This window comes from Lampetra planeri, chromosome 8 (genome assembly GCF_965212315.1).
Source record: "Lampetra planeri chromosome 8, kcLamPlan1.2.h2, whole genome shotgun sequence".
Taxonomy (NCBI): domain Eukaryota; kingdom Metazoa; phylum Chordata; class Hyperoartia; order Petromyzontiformes; family Petromyzontidae; genus Lampetra; species Lampetra planeri.
This window is the reverse complement of record NC_136114.1, coordinates 7,225,113-7,243,934: the sequence shown is the minus strand read 5'-3', so window position 1 is coordinate 7,243,934 and position 18,822 is coordinate 7,225,113. Positions and strand designations below refer to the sequence as shown.

The 18,822-nt window shown below is 43.5% G+C and overlaps 1 protein-coding gene across 11 annotated transcripts in view; it reads left to right on the top strand.

Annotated features, from left to right (window-relative positions):
* The window catches only part of MICAL3 (microtubule associated monooxygenase, calponin and LIM domain containing 3), a 130,938-nt gene that overhangs the window by 46,461 nt on the left and 65,655 nt on the right, over window positions 1-18,822 (top strand). For 10 of the 11 annotated variants that reach the window (XM_078596817.1, XM_078596826.1, XM_078596825.1 and 7 more), the window contains exons 11-16: window positions 1,423-1,513; window positions 2,385-2,532; window positions 3,990-4,186; window positions 5,564-5,679; window positions 6,415-6,483; window positions 7,163-7,324. In XM_078596817.1, coding sequence (XP_078452943.1) covers window positions 1,423-1,513; window positions 2,385-2,532; window positions 3,990-4,186; window positions 5,564-5,679; window positions 6,415-6,483; window positions 7,163-7,324 — 783 coding nt within the window. Of the gene's footprint in view, window positions 1-1,422; window positions 1,514-2,384; window positions 2,533-3,989; window positions 4,187-5,563; window positions 5,680-6,414; window positions 6,484-7,162; window positions 7,325-8,192; window positions 8,289-9,060; window positions 9,154-11,507; window positions 11,574-12,603; window positions 12,727-16,496; window positions 16,611-18,822 lie in introns of all 11 variants that reach the window. The other variant, XM_078596827.1, reaches the window with a different exon arrangement.

Genomic DNA, 18,822 nt, shown 5'->3' with positions numbered 1-18,822 from the left:
CCATAGAGGGTTCACGTGGGGATTGGCTTGCCGGTCCTGCTTGTAGCCAATAAGGGTTGAGATAGGGACCATGGCCCATGCGTCATCACGACAGGTCATCAGGAGTGATTGGCCTAGCCATTCGGGGCCCCAGCTAATGGGGAGCCGGATGAGGGGCGTGGTCCCGGGATTGACAGGGAACCATCGAGAATGGTCGAAGCTGTCCATGAACGATTGGCTGGGGGAACCACGTGACGAAGGTATTAAGAGCGAGTGAGAGAGAACGATCGGGAGCAGACTGAAACTGACAAGAGCAGGGTCACGCGCGGACGGGGGCTGGGGTTGCCACGTGCGCGGTGGGAACTTGGTGCGTGGTCTGTCCTCTCTCCGTTGTCTGCCAGCAACGGAGAGTGAGTGAGCAAAGTGTATTGTGGAGTGGAAATAAAAGGACCGATTCCGAAGCCGTCTCTGGAAGGATTATTACATATGTACAGTTGGCGTGATAAAGACTTGTTTAAACAGGTCCGATTTTCTAATTCAAAATCCGTGAAGTGCAATGCAATATTGGTGATCCTCATAGCCCATGCGCAGTGTGGAATGCTCATTTAGAATGAACGAGCTTTGCTTTGGTTCCACATACCATGAGCTGGTGGCACGTGACGTGGGCAGCGTGGACAATCGTTATGAGCCCAATACAAGCCACGTGTCGGGTTATCAAGCCGTTCCTGTTTCAAAGCCACAAGTGTTTTTCATCAATACCTCCCAAGTTGTGGCGCTCAATGTGTATACACTGTCGACTTCGTATGTTCTCGTTCACACTTTACATGTCTTTGTTTTGTACAGGATCTTGAGGTGCATATTGTATCCATATTGTATGTAAGCCCCGTCTATTACTGCATCATATATCATACCTCTAACCAAATCATCTGGAATGCAGCCCAATCTTTTCAGGCATCAGATGGTAAGAACGGTTGAGGCTAGATAGATCGTGGATGGGCTATCGCCGTGCATAACAGGCATTATAGGTTGTTGTGGGGCTGCATTGTTCTCTTGACAGAAGAGGACAATGCAGCCAATACATTTTTGTTCTGTGCTTCGATGCTCCCACTTCTATACATCTCACCTTCACCAACCTACATTAACCAAAGTGGTCAAAGTATCCCTACTACCCGCATGGTGCGAGGAAACCGTCATCCAATCGTGAATTGCTTCTGTTTGTGTTGGGTATTGATGCTTGTTAATGCAGCCTTGTTGAAGGGAATAAACCTCAAGTGTGATGGGATTGTGTTTTAGTAAAAAAAAGTGTTTTAAATCACATTCCAGTTGTCAGAATATAATCCGTGGGGATTACCGTTCTGGGCAGGAAGTTTTGCTTTAAAAGGCCACACCGAGTGAAACAGAAGTGAGGGTTTGTGTTAAGAGACCGGTGGCTTCCTCCCCCAGGTGCGGCACCTGTACGACACGGGCGAGGCGCGGGAGACCGCTATGGACGTGGAAAGTGCGCTGGGGGCCGATTCTCGGCTCACGAGGCACGGTGAGCGAGCGGTCGAGCAAGACAACAGTTCCCTTCGGATGCTGCTGTTCTCCATTGTCAAGCAAGAGTTTTGTCGAACGCTCATTTAGAGTGAACGAGCGTTGCTTGTGTTCCACATCGCATGAGCTAGTAGTACGTGACGGAATATTGGGCTGTTCCCGTTTGAAAAATAAAAGTGTTTTCCATCAATACTAGCCAAAGTGTGGTGCTCGATGTGTGCATTTCCTCTGCCATGGGAAATCTATCGACTGAACTATATGCTCTGAACTGAATTTTTGAAGCAAGAATTATATTTCTTCGAATGTTGTGTCAAAGAAAATCAATTAAAACTCTGTAGAAGTGCCTCTACACTGGTTGCTAAGTTAGCAATCTGACTCACGGAGGTGGCTGTATCTCCGAGTGAAATATTTAATGAATGTCAAGCTTCAGCTGCTAAGACACAATAGAATAGCTAAACTAAGGCACTACGATAAGGACGCCTTCTGGTCCAACACCGTTTGAGACGAGGCTCAAAAGAAAGCTGTCTCTGGTGTGGACCAATCAGTGTCAAAGACAATGCATATATTATCAGAGTGGTTTTTTTGCATTCTGACCACAAGCATTGTGGTTAATGCAGACATGATTCCTTGTAAAAGGGGTTTCAGTTTGGTGTTTTAACATCTTAACACCTGTTTTTGTTGCCAGAAAAAAGGGGAAACCCCTATTATCAGTACATTAATTGGCTGACCTGATAATATTAGGGGGGTGGAATTGCGTCCGTCACATCACCATTTAATAACTAAGAGCGTTTGACTCAATCGATGACTGCTTTAGTCAACAAGACCAAGAGTGACTGTATGGCCCGTTGGTCCGCGTTGATTGTTCCCTGCAGACTCGATCGTGCGTTCCAGCAAGCTGCTGAACTGGTGCCAGCGGCAGACTGAGGGCTACCGCAGTGTGCGTGTCGTCGACTTCACCGGCTCGTGGAAGAGCGGCCTGGCCCTCTGCGCCATCATCCACCGCTACCGGCCCGACCTCATGTGAGGCCTCGTCCGCGCACTGCACCGATGAACATCGGTCAAATTTGATCGTATTTATACATATATATGTTGTCTATATATAATTAGTTTGTATGGTCATTCCAGTGATCATTTTATATAATGGATTTGAGAAACTGGTCGGTGTTTGCTTGGATGGGTGACCACCAGGGCTTGATAGGCGTTGTAGGGTTGGGCTGTGGGACAGTGGGGAGATGGTATTGCTCAGCATTATCTCTCTCGTATGGGTGGTGGGTTTTGTTCAAGTGCTCCCATTTCCCTCCCACATACCCAAAACTCATGAATATAAGTGTCTCAAAATTATGGATATGGAAAGTTAGTGATTTGTTATTTACATCATTAGACCTCCTTTGCCAGTACCAAAATATGATAATAGGATTTTTCCCCTTTTTTTCTGGCAACAAAACTGAAACCTTTTTACAAGAATTCATGTCTGCATTAACCACTTGCAGTCAAAATGCAAACAAAGACAATGCACTTGATAGTGTACTTGATGATAGTGCATTGACTTTGAGCCGTACTTCTTTTGGCATCATCTGGTCGAGCACCATTTAAGACTAGGCTCAAAAGAAAGCTGTCTCTGGTGTGGACCAATCAGTTTCAAGGACAATGCATATATTATCAGAGTGTGTTTTTTGTTTGCATTTTGACTGCAAATATTGTGCTTAATGCAGACATGAATCCTTGTAAAAAGGTTTCAGTTTTGTTGCCAGAAAAAAGGGGAAAAACCCTTATGATTTGTTATTTGTTACCCAGAATGCTCTCACCTCAGCATTGGTGATGTTGTGTACTAATCGTTTTATACAGCAGATGTGACTATTAAATACGAGAGTAAGATGAGGAATATGAAGATGAGGAATATGAAATCGATATATATTATTAAACACTGTTCATCGAGGTGGGTGGTTGGTTTAAGGCTCTGAGCACTGAGCCGCATCCTGTGAAATAGAGGTTTCTAATTCTGTCAGCTACGCCATTATGAAGCCAGTTTCTCATGTATATTGAGTTTGTTGGTCTCAGTCCTCTAATGATTTCATAAAAAAACACATGTGTTAAACTTAGGGTTTCCATTTCGATAAGAAATAAATATATAAAAAGTAACTTAACCCAAAGTAACATGAAGACATCTTGGCAGCGGTTTTGTGATCTCTGATTCCACGAGGCATTCTCTAATGCACAGGTTGGTGCACTGCTCATGAGCATTCCAAATGAGTACGTTGACTCACGGCGCGAATTTGAGAACACGATCGAAGTAAAGTTTTGGGGGAAAAGATCGAACAAACAAATATCATCCACGAATCGGGAAACGGGATTTAACGGGCATTGTATTTCATCCTTCGCAGTGACTTCGAGGGAAAAAAATGATTACTTAAGAAAAACCCTTGGCACAAACCGTGGAGTGGGCGTGTGAAGGCATCGCGTGCTCTGTTCGTCCGCAGTGACTTCGACTCCCTGGATGAGCGCAACGTCGCTGGGAACAACCAGCTGGCTTTCGACGTGGCGGAGCGCGAGTTCGGCATCTCCCCCATCATCACGGGGCAGGAGGTGGCGGGTGTGGCCGACCCTGACAAGCTCAGCATGGTCATGTACCTCTCGCAGTTCTACGAGATGTTCCGTGACACGCTACCTCCCGCTGGTGCGTGGTACAGTCCACTTCCATTTATTTTTCCAACGCATCCCTGTCTCAATATGGAGTGGCGCTCTCCCTCCTAAGTGTCCCTACAGCAGCATCTGTGTGTGCGTGTTAATACGCTTTTTTAATTCTTCTTTGAGCATATGGCCAGTTCTATATTTGAAGCTTTCGTGATTGCAAGGATCCATACTCTTTGGTTTTTTCGGTAAAGTCACGTAGAAAAAACAAATAAATTAAATCATGACGTTTCGAAGGCAACACAAGCCTCCGTCTTCAGGTGTAACCGTCACAGCACGATAGCTGTATCAAGTAAGAGAAATTCCAAGAAAACAGTCCTTGTATATATACTGGTTGAGGGTGGGAGGAGCCAAGGTAGGCCCTGGATATTATTATTGTGAGGTTCGGTGCGGCTGAAGCATGCTGTTAGGAATGAGCCTTTGTTGTGTAGACTGGTTGAATATATACAAGGACCGTTTTTTTGGAATTTCTCTTACTTGATACAGCTATCGTGCTGTGACGGTTCCACCTGAAGACGGAAGCTTGTGTTGCCCCCGAAACGTCGTGATTTTTATTTTTTATTTAACTTTTATTAATTTAAATTTTTTACCTACGTGTCTTTACAGAAAAAACCTAAGAATATGAATCCTTGCAGTCACGAAAGCTTCAAATCTAGAATATGGCAAACTGTTGGATGTGGTTTAAAAGCGCATACAGGAAATGTGATTGGGGCCTGTTTATTATCTCATTTCTGCTCATGCAGCCTATTTACATATCAATTGATTCTCTAATTTGACATTGTTTTTATGGCACCACATAGCCAAATGCTGTCTCCAACTACATGGTGGGAGTAATGATCCTCTTGCAGCTCCTCGGAAGTCGGATTATTGTCTGAAAAATTGTCTCTTACACATTTTCGTGTCAGAATGTTTGCCAATGACTGGTTTTAAAAAGTTTTCATTCCATTAGAATAATGTGGTTTTAGTGAAGTAATAAAACTTAGTAGTAGAAAAATTTAATCACATTCATACCATTCTACTCCAAGGCACATTACTGTACGAATATCCTTCACAAATATTGTAAACTATACTCAGCTAGTCGTAACAATATACCCAGGCACCAGTCAACCACTGCCAAGCACAAACACTTTTTTTAAATAGGGCTCGCGTCCAGATGTCCTTCCAAAAATGTAAGTTTTAAGGCTTGAACTAAAACGAAACAAGAGTGGTGCACGACCAAAATCGTGATGGAGATTGCTCTTTAACGGCAGGGCGAGAATGATGTAAGCCCCGGCGCCGGCTGGACAACGATTAAACGAAGACGACCGTGATCGACGCTGTGACATTGTTACCATGTGACCCCCTCACTCCCGCACACATCCAGAGTACAACAAGCTCATGGGTGAGGATGACAGGTCGGCGGCGCTGCTCTCCACCAAGTCTCCCATCTCCTTCCTGAGCAAGCTGGGCCAGACAATCTCCCGCAAGCGCACGCCACGGGTAACTCGCCAGCCGCCCCCCCCCCCTTTATTGTGTACCCCCGCGGCCCCCCGCTGGCGTGTGAGAGAGAGAGAGAGAGATCCCGCTTGGGCACGCCCGGGGATCTGAGAGCACCTGTTAAAGAATCCAGGTAATGAGAGCGAGTGAAGGCTGCCCGTGAAAGTTGTGTGCTCTGCCAGCACATTCAAGGTGGGGAGTAGTGGTGGCTTTCATTCGGATTGGCCGGAAGGCAAATTACAGACGGCTTTGTCGGAAGCTCGAGGAAGTGCAGTGGCACAAGGCATTTAATAGCGGTTAACGAGGGTTTACAGTAGGTGGCAGGTAGGATTATGTATGTAATTTGACCGATATCTATTATGTTGTAGTTTTTGTATAAATTATAATGTTGGAACAAAAGGGACGCAGCTGAAAAACACAACAGAATATGTGTATATGGGGAAAAGTATTGAAAGCGGCCATTTGGCTCAAATTTTTTAAAAATTAACACACTGCTTGTGCAGATAGAAAAAAAGTGTTTGATTTTGCTTGACATTGAAAGGTAAAGTCATGAGCACGTCCACAGTTCATGGAAGTACATTTTCTGAAATAAATTTGGACCAAATTGCTTGCATGGCATGTGGGAGATTCGTAAAGAGAAACCATCGCAGGCACTTCTGCTAACCACTGAGCTTGCGTTTACTCAAGAGGTCAGAAATGAACCTGCATCGCAAACAACGCTTGTGACGTGTTTCCCAGGACAAGAAGGAGAAGGAGGTTGATGGGCTCGGCAAACGACGCAGAACGGGACAAAAGGCTTCCGATGAGGTGTGTCAACGATAACGAGTGTGTCAAGGATGGTGGAAATATGTACTGCGCTTTGGTTGAACAGTTATCGCGATGGATGTTTATAAGAGAGAGATGGCTTACAAGATGTTGGATATTTATGTCGACGTTGAATCATGACCATTTTGTTTGGATGATTAATTTCCATTGTGTACCTGGTTTTTGAAAGCCAGGCATAAAGAATGAATAGTCTGAATGTCTTTACGTCATTAAATTTGTTCAATGACTTTGCAAATTACAATACATCTAAGTGTTTGAATTAACAATCTTCAAAGGATTAGAACATGCGCGAGAACATGGGAGGGGAAAGTCTGTGTGATGTTAGGTTTAGTCAAAGGTTGAGGAATAAAGGGATGTTTGGCGTTTGCACTTAAGAGGGGAGAGGGCATTGGCAGTGCAGAGGCCCAGGGGAAGGGAGTTCCAGGCAGCACAGGCAGCACAGGCAGCACAGATAGCAACAACCACGTGAAAACACTGAAAAACAATCGGTCACGAGTGCAAAAACTGTTGATAGCAGCTGTGGAGCCTTGAACCAATCTCAGCTGGCACAGGAGTACCGACTGCAATCTAGTACACTAGCAGGCAGGGTGGAGTCATTCGTTCTGTTTGATCCGCGCTTGCCAAGTGCGTGACTCCCTGTGGTTGGCGCGAACTTTCACAGGAGGAGATGCAGGCCAGGCGGGAGGACCGTTGGGGGGTTGGCAACGGAGAGAGGCGTGCCGACGCGGTGTCCGGAAATCAGAACAAAGTCAAGTCCATGGCCAACCAGCTCCTGGCCAAGTTTGAGGAGAATGCTCCACTGCAGTCAAACCTGAAGCGACAGGTGGGTGAGACATCGAACGAGAGTCGGTCACGTGCACAAGAGAGGACCTTGGAGGTCCACAAGATTCTATCTTGGATGTGATTTTGTGCGAGGTCAATGTGGCCCCGCCTGTGAGTACAGTTCTAGCATGTTCATTTCCACAACACCCCCCACCCCCCCACCAGGTCGCATGTTGTTGTCTCTCCATGTCTCGCATTCATACTTCAGTGAATTGTTTTAGATGTTCCACTTTAAAGCATGGAATGGCTTGGTATTTTTGATGGATCACTGTTCTGCCACTAGGTTGTGGCTTATTTAGTTGTATGCGACAGTAAGATGGCGACATTCAGATGATGATAAGAAGGTGGCTGATTTTAATAATTCTGTATTTGTTTGCTTGAGGCATTGTGGGTGGGGGGGGGGGGGGGAAATCGACAATTATTTTGATAGACCGACAACGCATTTAAATCTACATATTCACACACACTTGTGCCCCTTTCTCCTGAAATCCACCCTGGGTTGTCACAGCACTGTCAGGCTTGGCGGATTAAGTAAATGGCAGCCAATAACATAGCTCTAAGCAAGTGCTGCATGCCCTAAGCCTGCGCTTCATAAGCATGCACCACTGACATATTCTCAGTGGTCGCTTGGCTGAAAGATGATCTACAGCAACTAGGAGGAACGTGTGTCGCCTTTCAGTTGTATCGGAGCGATGTTTTTGTTTGACGTCCCATGTCCCTGCTGCATTGCTCTGTCGTCTGCTCGTGCCCTTTACGGTTCTGTTGCCCTGACTGTTGCTCTTGAAAGGGGACGTGCTTCTCTGCTGCTGCTACTCTGCGCTTTAATCTCCCCGGCCCGTCCTCCCTTCCTCTGCTGGTCTCTGGACTAGAGCATAATGCTGCCCTACATGGAGCGCGTAGCTCCGCCTCCTTCTACTCGGCGCAAGGAGCTATCTCGGGCAAACTCTCTGCCTGTGTGCCATCAGGTAAGGTGATTTTGATCAAACGGCCTGAAATAAAATCATTGGTTCATTCATTAACTCATTATCCATGAATGGGCTCCCCTTGGCAGTCTTGTTAGTGACTTTGTTTCTCTTTACCTTACACTTCTCTTGTGCCTTTCCAATCTTGCCATTAGTGAGGAGGCCTTTGCTGTGATGTTGAATGCTCATGAAGTCACCCCCCCCCCCCATCTTTTCCCATCCACCGCCTGACCAGATGCATGCTCATTGTCAATGTCCACATTGAATAAATACATTTGTAGTTTATTACATGAAAACAAAAAACGTGCCAACAATGTGTGTTTGCTCAAAAAGAACACTGGGATTTGTTTATCGTTTAGAATTAGAAAAGTCGTGTTTTTTTGTTAGTCATGATACGATTTGCAGGAGTTTCACAATCTTGGCGCTGGATTCAGTCAGCAGAGTTCTAAAAGTTTGCTCGGAAATAAAACAATTTTGCCAAGAATGTTTTAACAGAACTAAATAAAAACATTCAGTTTTATGGCGCTGTGTAATGTCAATGTCATGTTGTTTAGCAATTAATGTGTGTTGAGAAGTGTTACGAGCAAAAGCTCTGGGTCTACTGCACTCGAACCGTGTGATTGTTCACGCGGTTCTGGAGCTGTGTATTTGGAATATGGAGACATTTTGCCCTTGATGGCAACTTGGTGTTGAGTCGTGCTCGCGTGCGTGCGTGCGTGCCAATACGGGGCACCACTCACACTTGTCTCTCTCACCGCTCTCTTGCGATGTGAAGGGCATCTATGCCCGGGCTCCTCGCGTGTGTCCCAAGAAAATCATCATGCTGGGCGCCTCCCCCGCCGCCACTCCTCCCGAGGCTCGGAGCCAGGTTCTGCCTGTCCCAGCATGAGTTTTGGTTCTACCCTAACGTGCTGTGGTATTAACAGAGACGTCTGCTGTCCTCTGCGTGTGTGCACGTGTGTTTGTTGAATAACATTTTTTTAATTTTTTTGCCAAAGTTATTCCAATAGTCCCATCATCATGTCTTGAGACAAAGTGTAGTTTCCGAGTGTACACCAAGCTGTGTGTTGTTACCTTGTGTTGAAGAAATGGCTTGTGGAAGGTGATATTACTGAACTACTTCTGAGATCCCTTCAAATGATGTCTTATTCGCACTGAGGGTGCTGCCCTTTCAACTTGCCTTGTTGCAGAGATGCTTTTGGAATGGTTGTCAGACTAAATTGTTATCAATTCTCCAAACTAGAATTTTTGCCATAATATTTGGGTAGTCATTGGTGATTGGCCGAAACCATCATGACTGCTACCGAAACCATCAACTTACTACACTCGAGCACCTAGTTTTGTAATGGGTAACTGCCTGTATTCATAAAACCAGCACCTGCTTATTGCTATAATTCCTGGGCCACCCAGCCATCTCTATGTGCTCATGTTTTGAAGGACTGCCAGTGTAAAATAGTACACCAAAATACCAGTGAACCCAGGCAAAAATAAATGTACAACGTAACTGGTATTGGACAAACATTCCAATGTTCAACAGTCGCTTGCAAATTATTCATCTAGGATTACACAGAGTAACACCGTACCCTTCTGCAAAAACGTAGCAGGACCCTAAAAAAAGCATCTTGAGACTCGGCAAGACTTGCGTAGAGAAACGAACATAATTAATTGCTCGGCAGTGCAGCCAGTATTTCCATTTGCCTGTGTTCGAGCTATATACATATCATGTCGACTGTATCAGGTGGCCTTTATGGCAATTGGCCGGCACACCTGGAACCACTATACATGACGATTCTTGTATGTCAGGTTGTCTACAACAGGTGCCCAGTAAGACCAGTAGTCTGCGTCACAGTTTACCTTGACACCTGACATTTGTGCCAGGTGAGCTGATTTACAGGTGCTCGATACACAATGCGTTCTGCCATTATCAGCTTGCAGTGAAACATCACAAGGACATAATAGTTCTGGAAATCATGTTCCTTCTCCTGCAAATCTCACATGTCTGTAATTGAATCCAGGGGAGTTTGCCAGGACAAAGAGCAATACATTCCGTGACTAATCAGGCACATGTCTGTTCCGACATGATCATCAAAAATGTGTCAGTGGCAACTGTGGAATGCTTTGTTCTTTCAAGTGGAAATTATTCGTTTTGGAAATCACTCAAAGACAAGCCGACTTTCTTGGGCTAGACGAGTTAGTTTTTAGGCAGAGCATGCTTGTATTAACAACACCACTTTAAGGAAGAGACTGGACAAATTCAAATTTCAGTTTTCTATTCATGAATAATCATTCGTGTCCGTCTTTAGAAGGCCGTATGGTTCCCTTGTGTGCCTGGAGCAGTGGTGTTGTTTACTCTCCCTGCTGTGCATGAAGACCCCACAGTAACCAGTGTTACTAACAGCTGGCACTCATGTCTTATTGTTTTTAAATGTTTATTTTTGTTCGTATCCCCTTTTGGTGACTGATAATAATTTATTATTTTTATCACTTAAAAAAAAGCGTTTTGTGTCGGTTAAATATTGACGCTTGCAATCGTAATGTGTTTATTGTTGGAGTTGTGCACATGGTGTGTGCGTCTGCTGCACGGCTGCATGTGAATGCGCTGCTTTGAGATCCTACTTTGAGTATCGCTGTGACACTGCGTGAGATTACTGCCAACCTCTGCGTCCCGTTCCCACAAGTTCAGTTAAAGAACGGAGATGGGCATTGTCTGACCTGTGAGCGTGATTTGGTGTTGAAGTTGTCCAAGTTGTGAATGTGCAGAGATTGTGACTTTCCCTGTCTCTTATGTATAGAGGCATAAGTAAGTGGGGCACCATCTGCCTCTCCACACATTAAACAGATTTTTCATAATATTGGCCTATTGACTTTCCAGACAGACAGCGGTATTTGTATAATTAAGAAACTCTGCACCAGTTTCCGCCTTTGGAGTATCATCGGCACAGCCAAGGTTGTTTAAACACATGCTGCTGTGTTACCTGATGTTAATGGGAAGAACACTCCATCTTTAAGCCATAGTGCTCCACAACAATGCAAAATTAGTTTGTATCTGATCTTTAGTAAATGCATGGTCATAGTCGTGTTGAGCTGTAAGTGTGCACATTAGTGTGTGTTCACAAACTCCTTGTGCCTTTGCTTGGCCCGTGTGAATGATACATTTTAAATGAATTCCACAATACTGCTTTTTAAGAGCCTTGTCCTTATTTACTTTTGGTCTGTGTTTAGAAACTGAGTAAATACTTTCTCAGAAAGTGGGAAAAGGACTTCAAAAGGAGTGAGAAGACAAGGCCGGTAAATGCGTTGTTTGTGACCCGAGTTACATAATTGTGAATTCTTCAGCATTGAGATCACTTTCAGGGAATGTGTAACAGCATGCGGTTTTATTTATGCCGATGTAATGTCTTTGTGTCCATCGGGACGTAGCGAGGCTACTAATCCGTCATGCAGTATCTCTACTAATGTTAGGAGGCTAGTCTGAATTGAACATCTGATTATACATAGTGCTACTCATCTGCACTTTGTGCTATGTGCAGGACACTGCATGTTATACACACACATGCTTGAACAAGCGCAGTGTGTCGCTGTGTGTGTGTGTAGATGTACTTATAAGTATTCTGTACCTGATATATATTTTATAGTCTTATGTGTAAATTCGTCATGTTTACCTGATGGAATGCACTTCAAAACATTGTTTCCAACCTTGAAAATAGGTATTACATAAAAAATTGATGTACAGTATTTAGATATTAAATTAACGCAAAGTGAAGGATACCAATGCCTTTTTGTATTTCCAGTAATTTGAAAATGTACTGGAATGTGGTCCTCCTCACATGAATGCAAAACATTACAAAATTGGTACAGTCATAATTATACACCCCATTTAGTTAGAAACACATGTAGTTTTGTGTGTTTTTCTATGGATGAGTCATCTTAGGATGCTTCCATTTTTGGATGCGTTCTGTGGAGTTCATCGGCACCGTCAGTTTGTTCCAACGCCCAGGAAAAGCCGATCCAGAAATTTGAACTCGCTGGCATGCCACATTTTGTCCTCTTCAATAGATAATGTATTAAAATATATGCTCATAATTCATGGTGACCAATGCTTAGATCACAATCTCTGTGTTAGGGGAGAATGTGGCCATTCCGATTTTCCAAACATGCATTTCTCCCTGCAGCACTCCTGAAAAGCCCTTTGCATCTTATAGTTCTTTGTCCTCAAATAAATGTGGCATTTTGCTTGAATCAAAGTTAATGAGTTTTCCACGGGTCCCCACACTCATCCGCCGCCCTGACCCCTTTGCTCGTTGCGTCGACCCGCCAGCACGAGCAGCTGCCTGCTGTGATTAGCTCTTACGATCAGCTGCCTGCCGAGCAGCAGCCCAGCATCAGCGAGCGCGCATCTCACCTGGCCGCCCTCTTCCAGGGGCAGTCGGACAAGTCGCAGGTGACCCGGCATGCGTGTGAAGGAAGTGTGCCGCACTGCCCCGCGCGTGGCTCCCGCCGCCAGGCAAAGTGTTCATCCCCTTCCCTTGCCGTCTCTCGCAGGAAGTGGTTAAGTCACTGAAAGGGGCAACTCAAGATCATCTTTATTTGCAGAGTACATGTACATTTATTACGAACCTCTTGTCAATCGGCTGCTGGATGATGGCTTCCCGTTGCCGTGCGTTGAGGGATATTTGACCCTACTTCACCATGCTGGTCAGTGCGGGTTGGTGAAGGCGGGTAGTGGAGATGTGGCGCCATAGATGTAGAGAACAATATACAGTATTTTGTATACTGCCATCTACTACCCACCATACAATATATACTGGACTGAAATAAAAATAATCAACTTATGCCATTCCTGGATGCTTTGGTAGCAGGCCCAATTGATACTTTGCATGCAAGCGGGGATGGCTGCGTAGCCTGATAGATACACACTCGCCACTCGGTTTGTGTAAAGCCGATGATTTGATTCTGACAGCTGCTTGGCTATTTCTCCAACAAATTGCGACCCTGACATCGAAGGTTCCCTGACACGAGCATGCAAGACATTGTTTTTGGTGCCGTAGTCTCTTTGTCACTCCCGTTCTTGTAAAAGAGATGAGGAATATCATTCGTGGTTGTCACTGGGATAAATACAATTTGTTGAATTCCTATTGACACCAATTTTGGAAATAAAGATAATGCAGACAATTGAACAACGTTTTGAGATCAGAGTTGCCTTTTCACCAACTGTAGTGCACTGCACCCTCTGAGAGACTCCAATAACTCGCTTGTCCTTGCAGTAACAGTACTGGCTCCATCACATCGTGACTGTTTTGAAGTTGTTGTGGAACTTACAGTCATACATGCGTAACAGTCGTCTGCATATTTAACAGTAATTTGTGTCATGTTAGAGGTCCTAAGGTAAATAATCACAGTAACATTTTCAGACATTTTGTGTTCAACACTTGTATATCTTTTTAATTTGGTTGTCGGTGGGTTGGATTATGTTTACGGGTATTTTAATAACGGATTACAAGTGACTTAGAATGAATTTGATGCGTCGTTGAATGGCTCCGAAAACAAACGAACGTATGGGGGCGTTTGTTATTGTTTTCTTGATGAACAGAAACGTTTCTCTCCCAATGAAAGCACGGTCGCCACTGCCGCCACCCGCAGACAGGTAGCAGTCATATTGGAAGTGCTTGCTTGGGTGTTCCGTGTTTGTTCAGGAATGGCACCGGTGGAGATTAATGGAATGGCCAAATTACGCGAGGAGCTCTGTAGTGATGCATTCGCCAAGTCTTCGACTTCCTCTTGACACTTTACTTTAAAGGACGTGGTATTTTCTGATTCTGCCTCGTCTGATGTCACTCAATGGAAATTGCCAATTTTGTGGATTTTTTTTTATTTAAGGCAAATTTATTTAAAAAATTGGTCCTGTTTCTGTTATTTATAATGTCATATTGATATAATAGTAACATTCTCTAGGATTATTTAGAACAGTGTGTACGTATAACATTCTAAAATTACTATTTGACTGATTGACCAAACATACATTTTTTGTATTAGGCTATTGAGATGGCCTAAGAACGTGGCAATAATAACACTAAATCTTGTTTCACAAAAAATAATAATGTTTAATTCTTTCAAACATCAATTGACTTTTAAATCCAGCTTTCTTAAATAACAACTGCCAAATGTCAGGCATTTATAGCAGTTTATATATATAACGGCTTTATTTAAAAGCTTTATTTTTATCACTTGACCTGGAATTCATTTTTGAGGTGTTATGGGAGTTATTGTAGGGACAGCGAATGGAGGTGTTTACAGTTTATTTATATTTGCCAATGCTCTTTTTAATCGGTGTGATTCTTGCACGCTGCCACAGCAGATCTCCCTGCTGCTATGGAATGAAATATAATCTATACAGAATACAAATGGCCCTGTCTGTGTGACTGTTTACCTTTTTAAAGTTATCTTTAAGTGAAATGAGTCAACTTATTAACTCTAGCCAGCATGGGCTTCTTGTTGGAATATATCGAACTCCTCTGTGCGGTGTATTACTCTGTGTTGGTTTAATTTAATCTCTTGAATAAATAAGTAGACAATTGCCTCAGTTAACCTTTTTCCAGTGTTACCCTGAACATAAGTCTGAATAGTTTGTGTCAGACACAACTGGCGTGGGCAGGGCAGACTCCTTCAGCGTGCCGTGCCGTGTACAACGTTGAGTTTCGGATCGAGCCTTGCGCTGCACGGTGGAGTCTTGGCTTGCAAGGGAATGAACTGGGTTGAACTGCACCTGGCCAAGCCGAACGTGCGCGCGTGAGGTTTTGCATGATGCTCAAAAATAGCAGTGGCTATTATCCTGAAAGCAACATTATCTCTGGTTTGTGTCATATTTCATTCTTTAATTTACCAAGTACTGTATGTACCGACTGTGATGTCGAGATGTCACGAGCAATTTTTACAAGCATTTGGGACTCCCAGCAAGCATTGACCATTTCTCAAATGATATCACAGAACCACTTATGGAGTCACTGCTGTAGGCCTCTTGCCCATACCGATTGGTGCACCTTCCCACATTCCCCGCATAGTGTACAGTAATGGAACTGATTTTTGTTCTAATTCTAAGAACTGAAAAAAGCCCAAAAAAACTCATGAAACCTGATGATTTTCGTTTTTGCTCATTCATTAGTGACTGAGGTTAAACACATGAGAAACCAGTTTAACCATAGATGGATGAAACCTGGGTTAGATCCCAGCGCCCCAGCGTTTCCGGCTCTGACGTAGTATTGTACCCCCTTGAGCCACCTGGCCACCTCCATTGTTCAGTGTTTTTGTTATTTTCTAGCCTTCCAGTCATTGTTTTAACTTTAGTTTTCCTCTTCCCTGGTAGATTTGTAATGGGGGGGTAGGGGTGTTTCGTGAGATTCTGGAATAAAAAAAGCTACCCATAATAGGTGGTGAATATTTGACACCTATGCTCAAGGTAGCAGCCTCTGTTGAATCACTGATAGGCATTGGGTGAGCCTGACCTCGTAGTATTTTACAGTGGCAATTAAACCCTTCAGTGTGCTTTGCTCCATAAATCCATTGGCTCATTTGCAATGCGACCTACATGCATCTGTCATAAGTCGGTGTGGTATGTACTCCGTAGTTGTTGATGGTTTGCCGTGCTGCGTGCGTATACTTGGCAAGACAACACAAAAGCAATTTGACAATGTCAGTCGGCCTGAAAATAATATCGAGGCATGTTCTTGTGAAAATAAATACCATGTCAGGCCCCCTATCATGCAGCCAAATTTAATTTATTTTTGTGACCATGCTCATTAGTGTTTTGTGTGTATTTGTTACTTACTAATTCCCTTGGACTGCACTGAGTCTTCATTAATATCTAACCAGCATCAAGTCTGTTCCCATCACTGAATACTATATGCTTGTATTATCACATTTTTATGGTTGTGTGTAATGTCTGTGAGTTAAAAAAAAATATATTTTAAAGTTTCTGATCTATTTATGTTTTGTCGTGTTTATCTTTGATTCAAGCATCAATAATTCTTTGTTCAGTCTGCACACACTTTACGCTTTTCTATTGTTTGCATTGTATTTTTTCCTTTGCCTTGTTTTATCCCACTCTGCTCTCTGTGATTTTTTTTCCCTTTTCCTGCCCCCCCCCCCTTTCCTCCTGATGAACATCCTCCACCTTGGCTTTTCCTCCTATTTGGGGCTGGCGTTCGGCGAGGCCAGTCGTACATTCGGATGTACTCGACGGGCGTTAGCGAGAGGGCGGCACAGCTTGTTAGCCAGATGCAGCCCGCTGGGCCCAGGCCCCTCCTAGACAAGAGGGAGCTGAAGCACTTGGTAAGAATTTCCAGCAAAGGACGGCTGAATTGAGCTCGATTCCTCACTGCCGGCGTTCCACACCACGTACGCATGCACCGGTGTGTCGGATGCCTGCATGCGCTTTGCATTGTGTGTACCGTATATCCCACTGGTTTTGAGCAGGCAAAGCCTCGCCACAAACTTTGACTCGCGCCTAATTTATTAAAGGGTGCCCGGGGAACCCTTTATGAGTGTGACACTTGGCAGGAATTTTTATTTCATTTTTTATTATTGTCTTTCAGTAATGCAATTTATCACGGCGGTGTAAAGTGCGTCTGACAGAATGAGGCACTTTGTGAAATGTCACGCGACTCTGCTTAGGACTTGTTTGGGCTGTGTCAGCCTGATGTTACCTGGCATGATCACCAATGTCCTTCGTGAATGTTTGTCATGCCACATATACTTGTACCCAAACAGTGAAGACATTTACCTTTTTTTTCAAAAATAAGTTGAAATTTCATTTTTTACATAATACAACTTTTAAAACGGCACATTTAATCTCAACTCTCGGGGTTAGTTTGTTGAAAATGTAACCTGCTTTCGCTAGCTTTGGTGGTGCATATCTGCAAAAACATTGACAGAATTGGTCACAGATATTCAGCGTAATTTACGCTGTTTCCATGCAAGACAACAACAAGCGTAATATTTTATTTGTTTAAATGTAACCGCAGCATTACGCTATACTTCATTAAGCAAACATTGGAGTGATTACAGAGAGTGGCGACACGGAGTCCCGAGTGGATGCGGCCACAACCGCTGCTCTTCGGAAATGAACGTAATTCTTCCCACATGGCGGTTGGTTGGCCGACACCACTTCAAACAGGGATCTTGTCCTTTCTCCCCGGCTGGAAGCTGCAAGCTGCAGAGCTGTTTGTCTGTGTTTGTGACGGTTGCCATGGTGGGACAGTTGCTAAAGGAACATGAAAATAGGTGGATATAATCTGCCGTCAAAGTTCCAAAAAAGGCCAGGACTTATGAAAGCATACATTTGAAAATACTTTTCACTGGCACGCACATCGCTCTACAGCCAAATCACTCCACAGTACTGTACTTATCTATAACCTGGCATGCCTTGACAATGTCAGGGAATAGACATACATTATATCACCCTTTCATTTTATAAAATGGCCCCTGTTGTGCCTGCAGGTTGAAGAATTATCGTGGTTTCCCTTCAAACGGTTAATGGTTGGATACAAGACACATTTTGTCCGGTGATATTAACCAATGCTCTTAAAAAATATTACACCAAATGAGATACTGGATACAATAACCCAGCTTTTATAAACACAACGCAGGTCACTGCAGCAACAGTTTTCGTTTTTTTAAACTGATCTCTTGTTAAAATTACAAATTTAATATATATTTTTACAATAAATCATTGAAGCTAATATTTATAAGGGTCACCAAAGCCATACAACAAACATAGCAAAAGTGATTTTATATGCTGCCTTGAGCCCTGAAATCCTGGCATAGCTTCGCCCGATATGTCATGCTTCAACATTAATTTAATTTAATAGTGATGCATAGTTATACGATGTTAAATGGCCAATCCTTGCCTTTGTAGAAAATAAAACAGTTTGTCAGCTATACCAGTCTTCTTGGTTCTTTCGGTAAAGTCACGTAGAAGGGAAATAATACAATAATACAAATAAAACATAATAAAATTATTCTCACGACGTTTCGGCCACAACGCAAGCAGCCGTTGTGGCCGAAACATCGTGAGAATTATTTTATTATGTTTTATTTGTATTATTTTATTATTTCCCTTCTACATGACTTTACCGATAGAACCAATAAGATGAATCCCTGCAGTTACGAAAGCTATACCAGTGGCATATATTGGCAGATCAATGAGAGCTCGAAGTGCTGATGAGTTTGATCTCCTGCCTTTGATCCCCATCTGCTTTGTTCACTTGACATTTGATGCTCTGAACTGCAGAGTAACTGTTCTTCCAGGGTTAAGCTGGTGTCATATCCTAAGAGAGACCGTCTATAAACCACTCGGCTGATCATCTCCGCATTTATGTAAATTCTGATCTCACCATAAACTAGATATCTATTTTTATTAAATGACAAGCTGAACTGTTGTGCGCGTTACTAAAAGCTAATTTGGATACAATGAGAGCTGGCATTTTAAAATTCAGCTGGGCGTGTATTAATCTATTTCTGATGTAAATACATTAAAAGACAA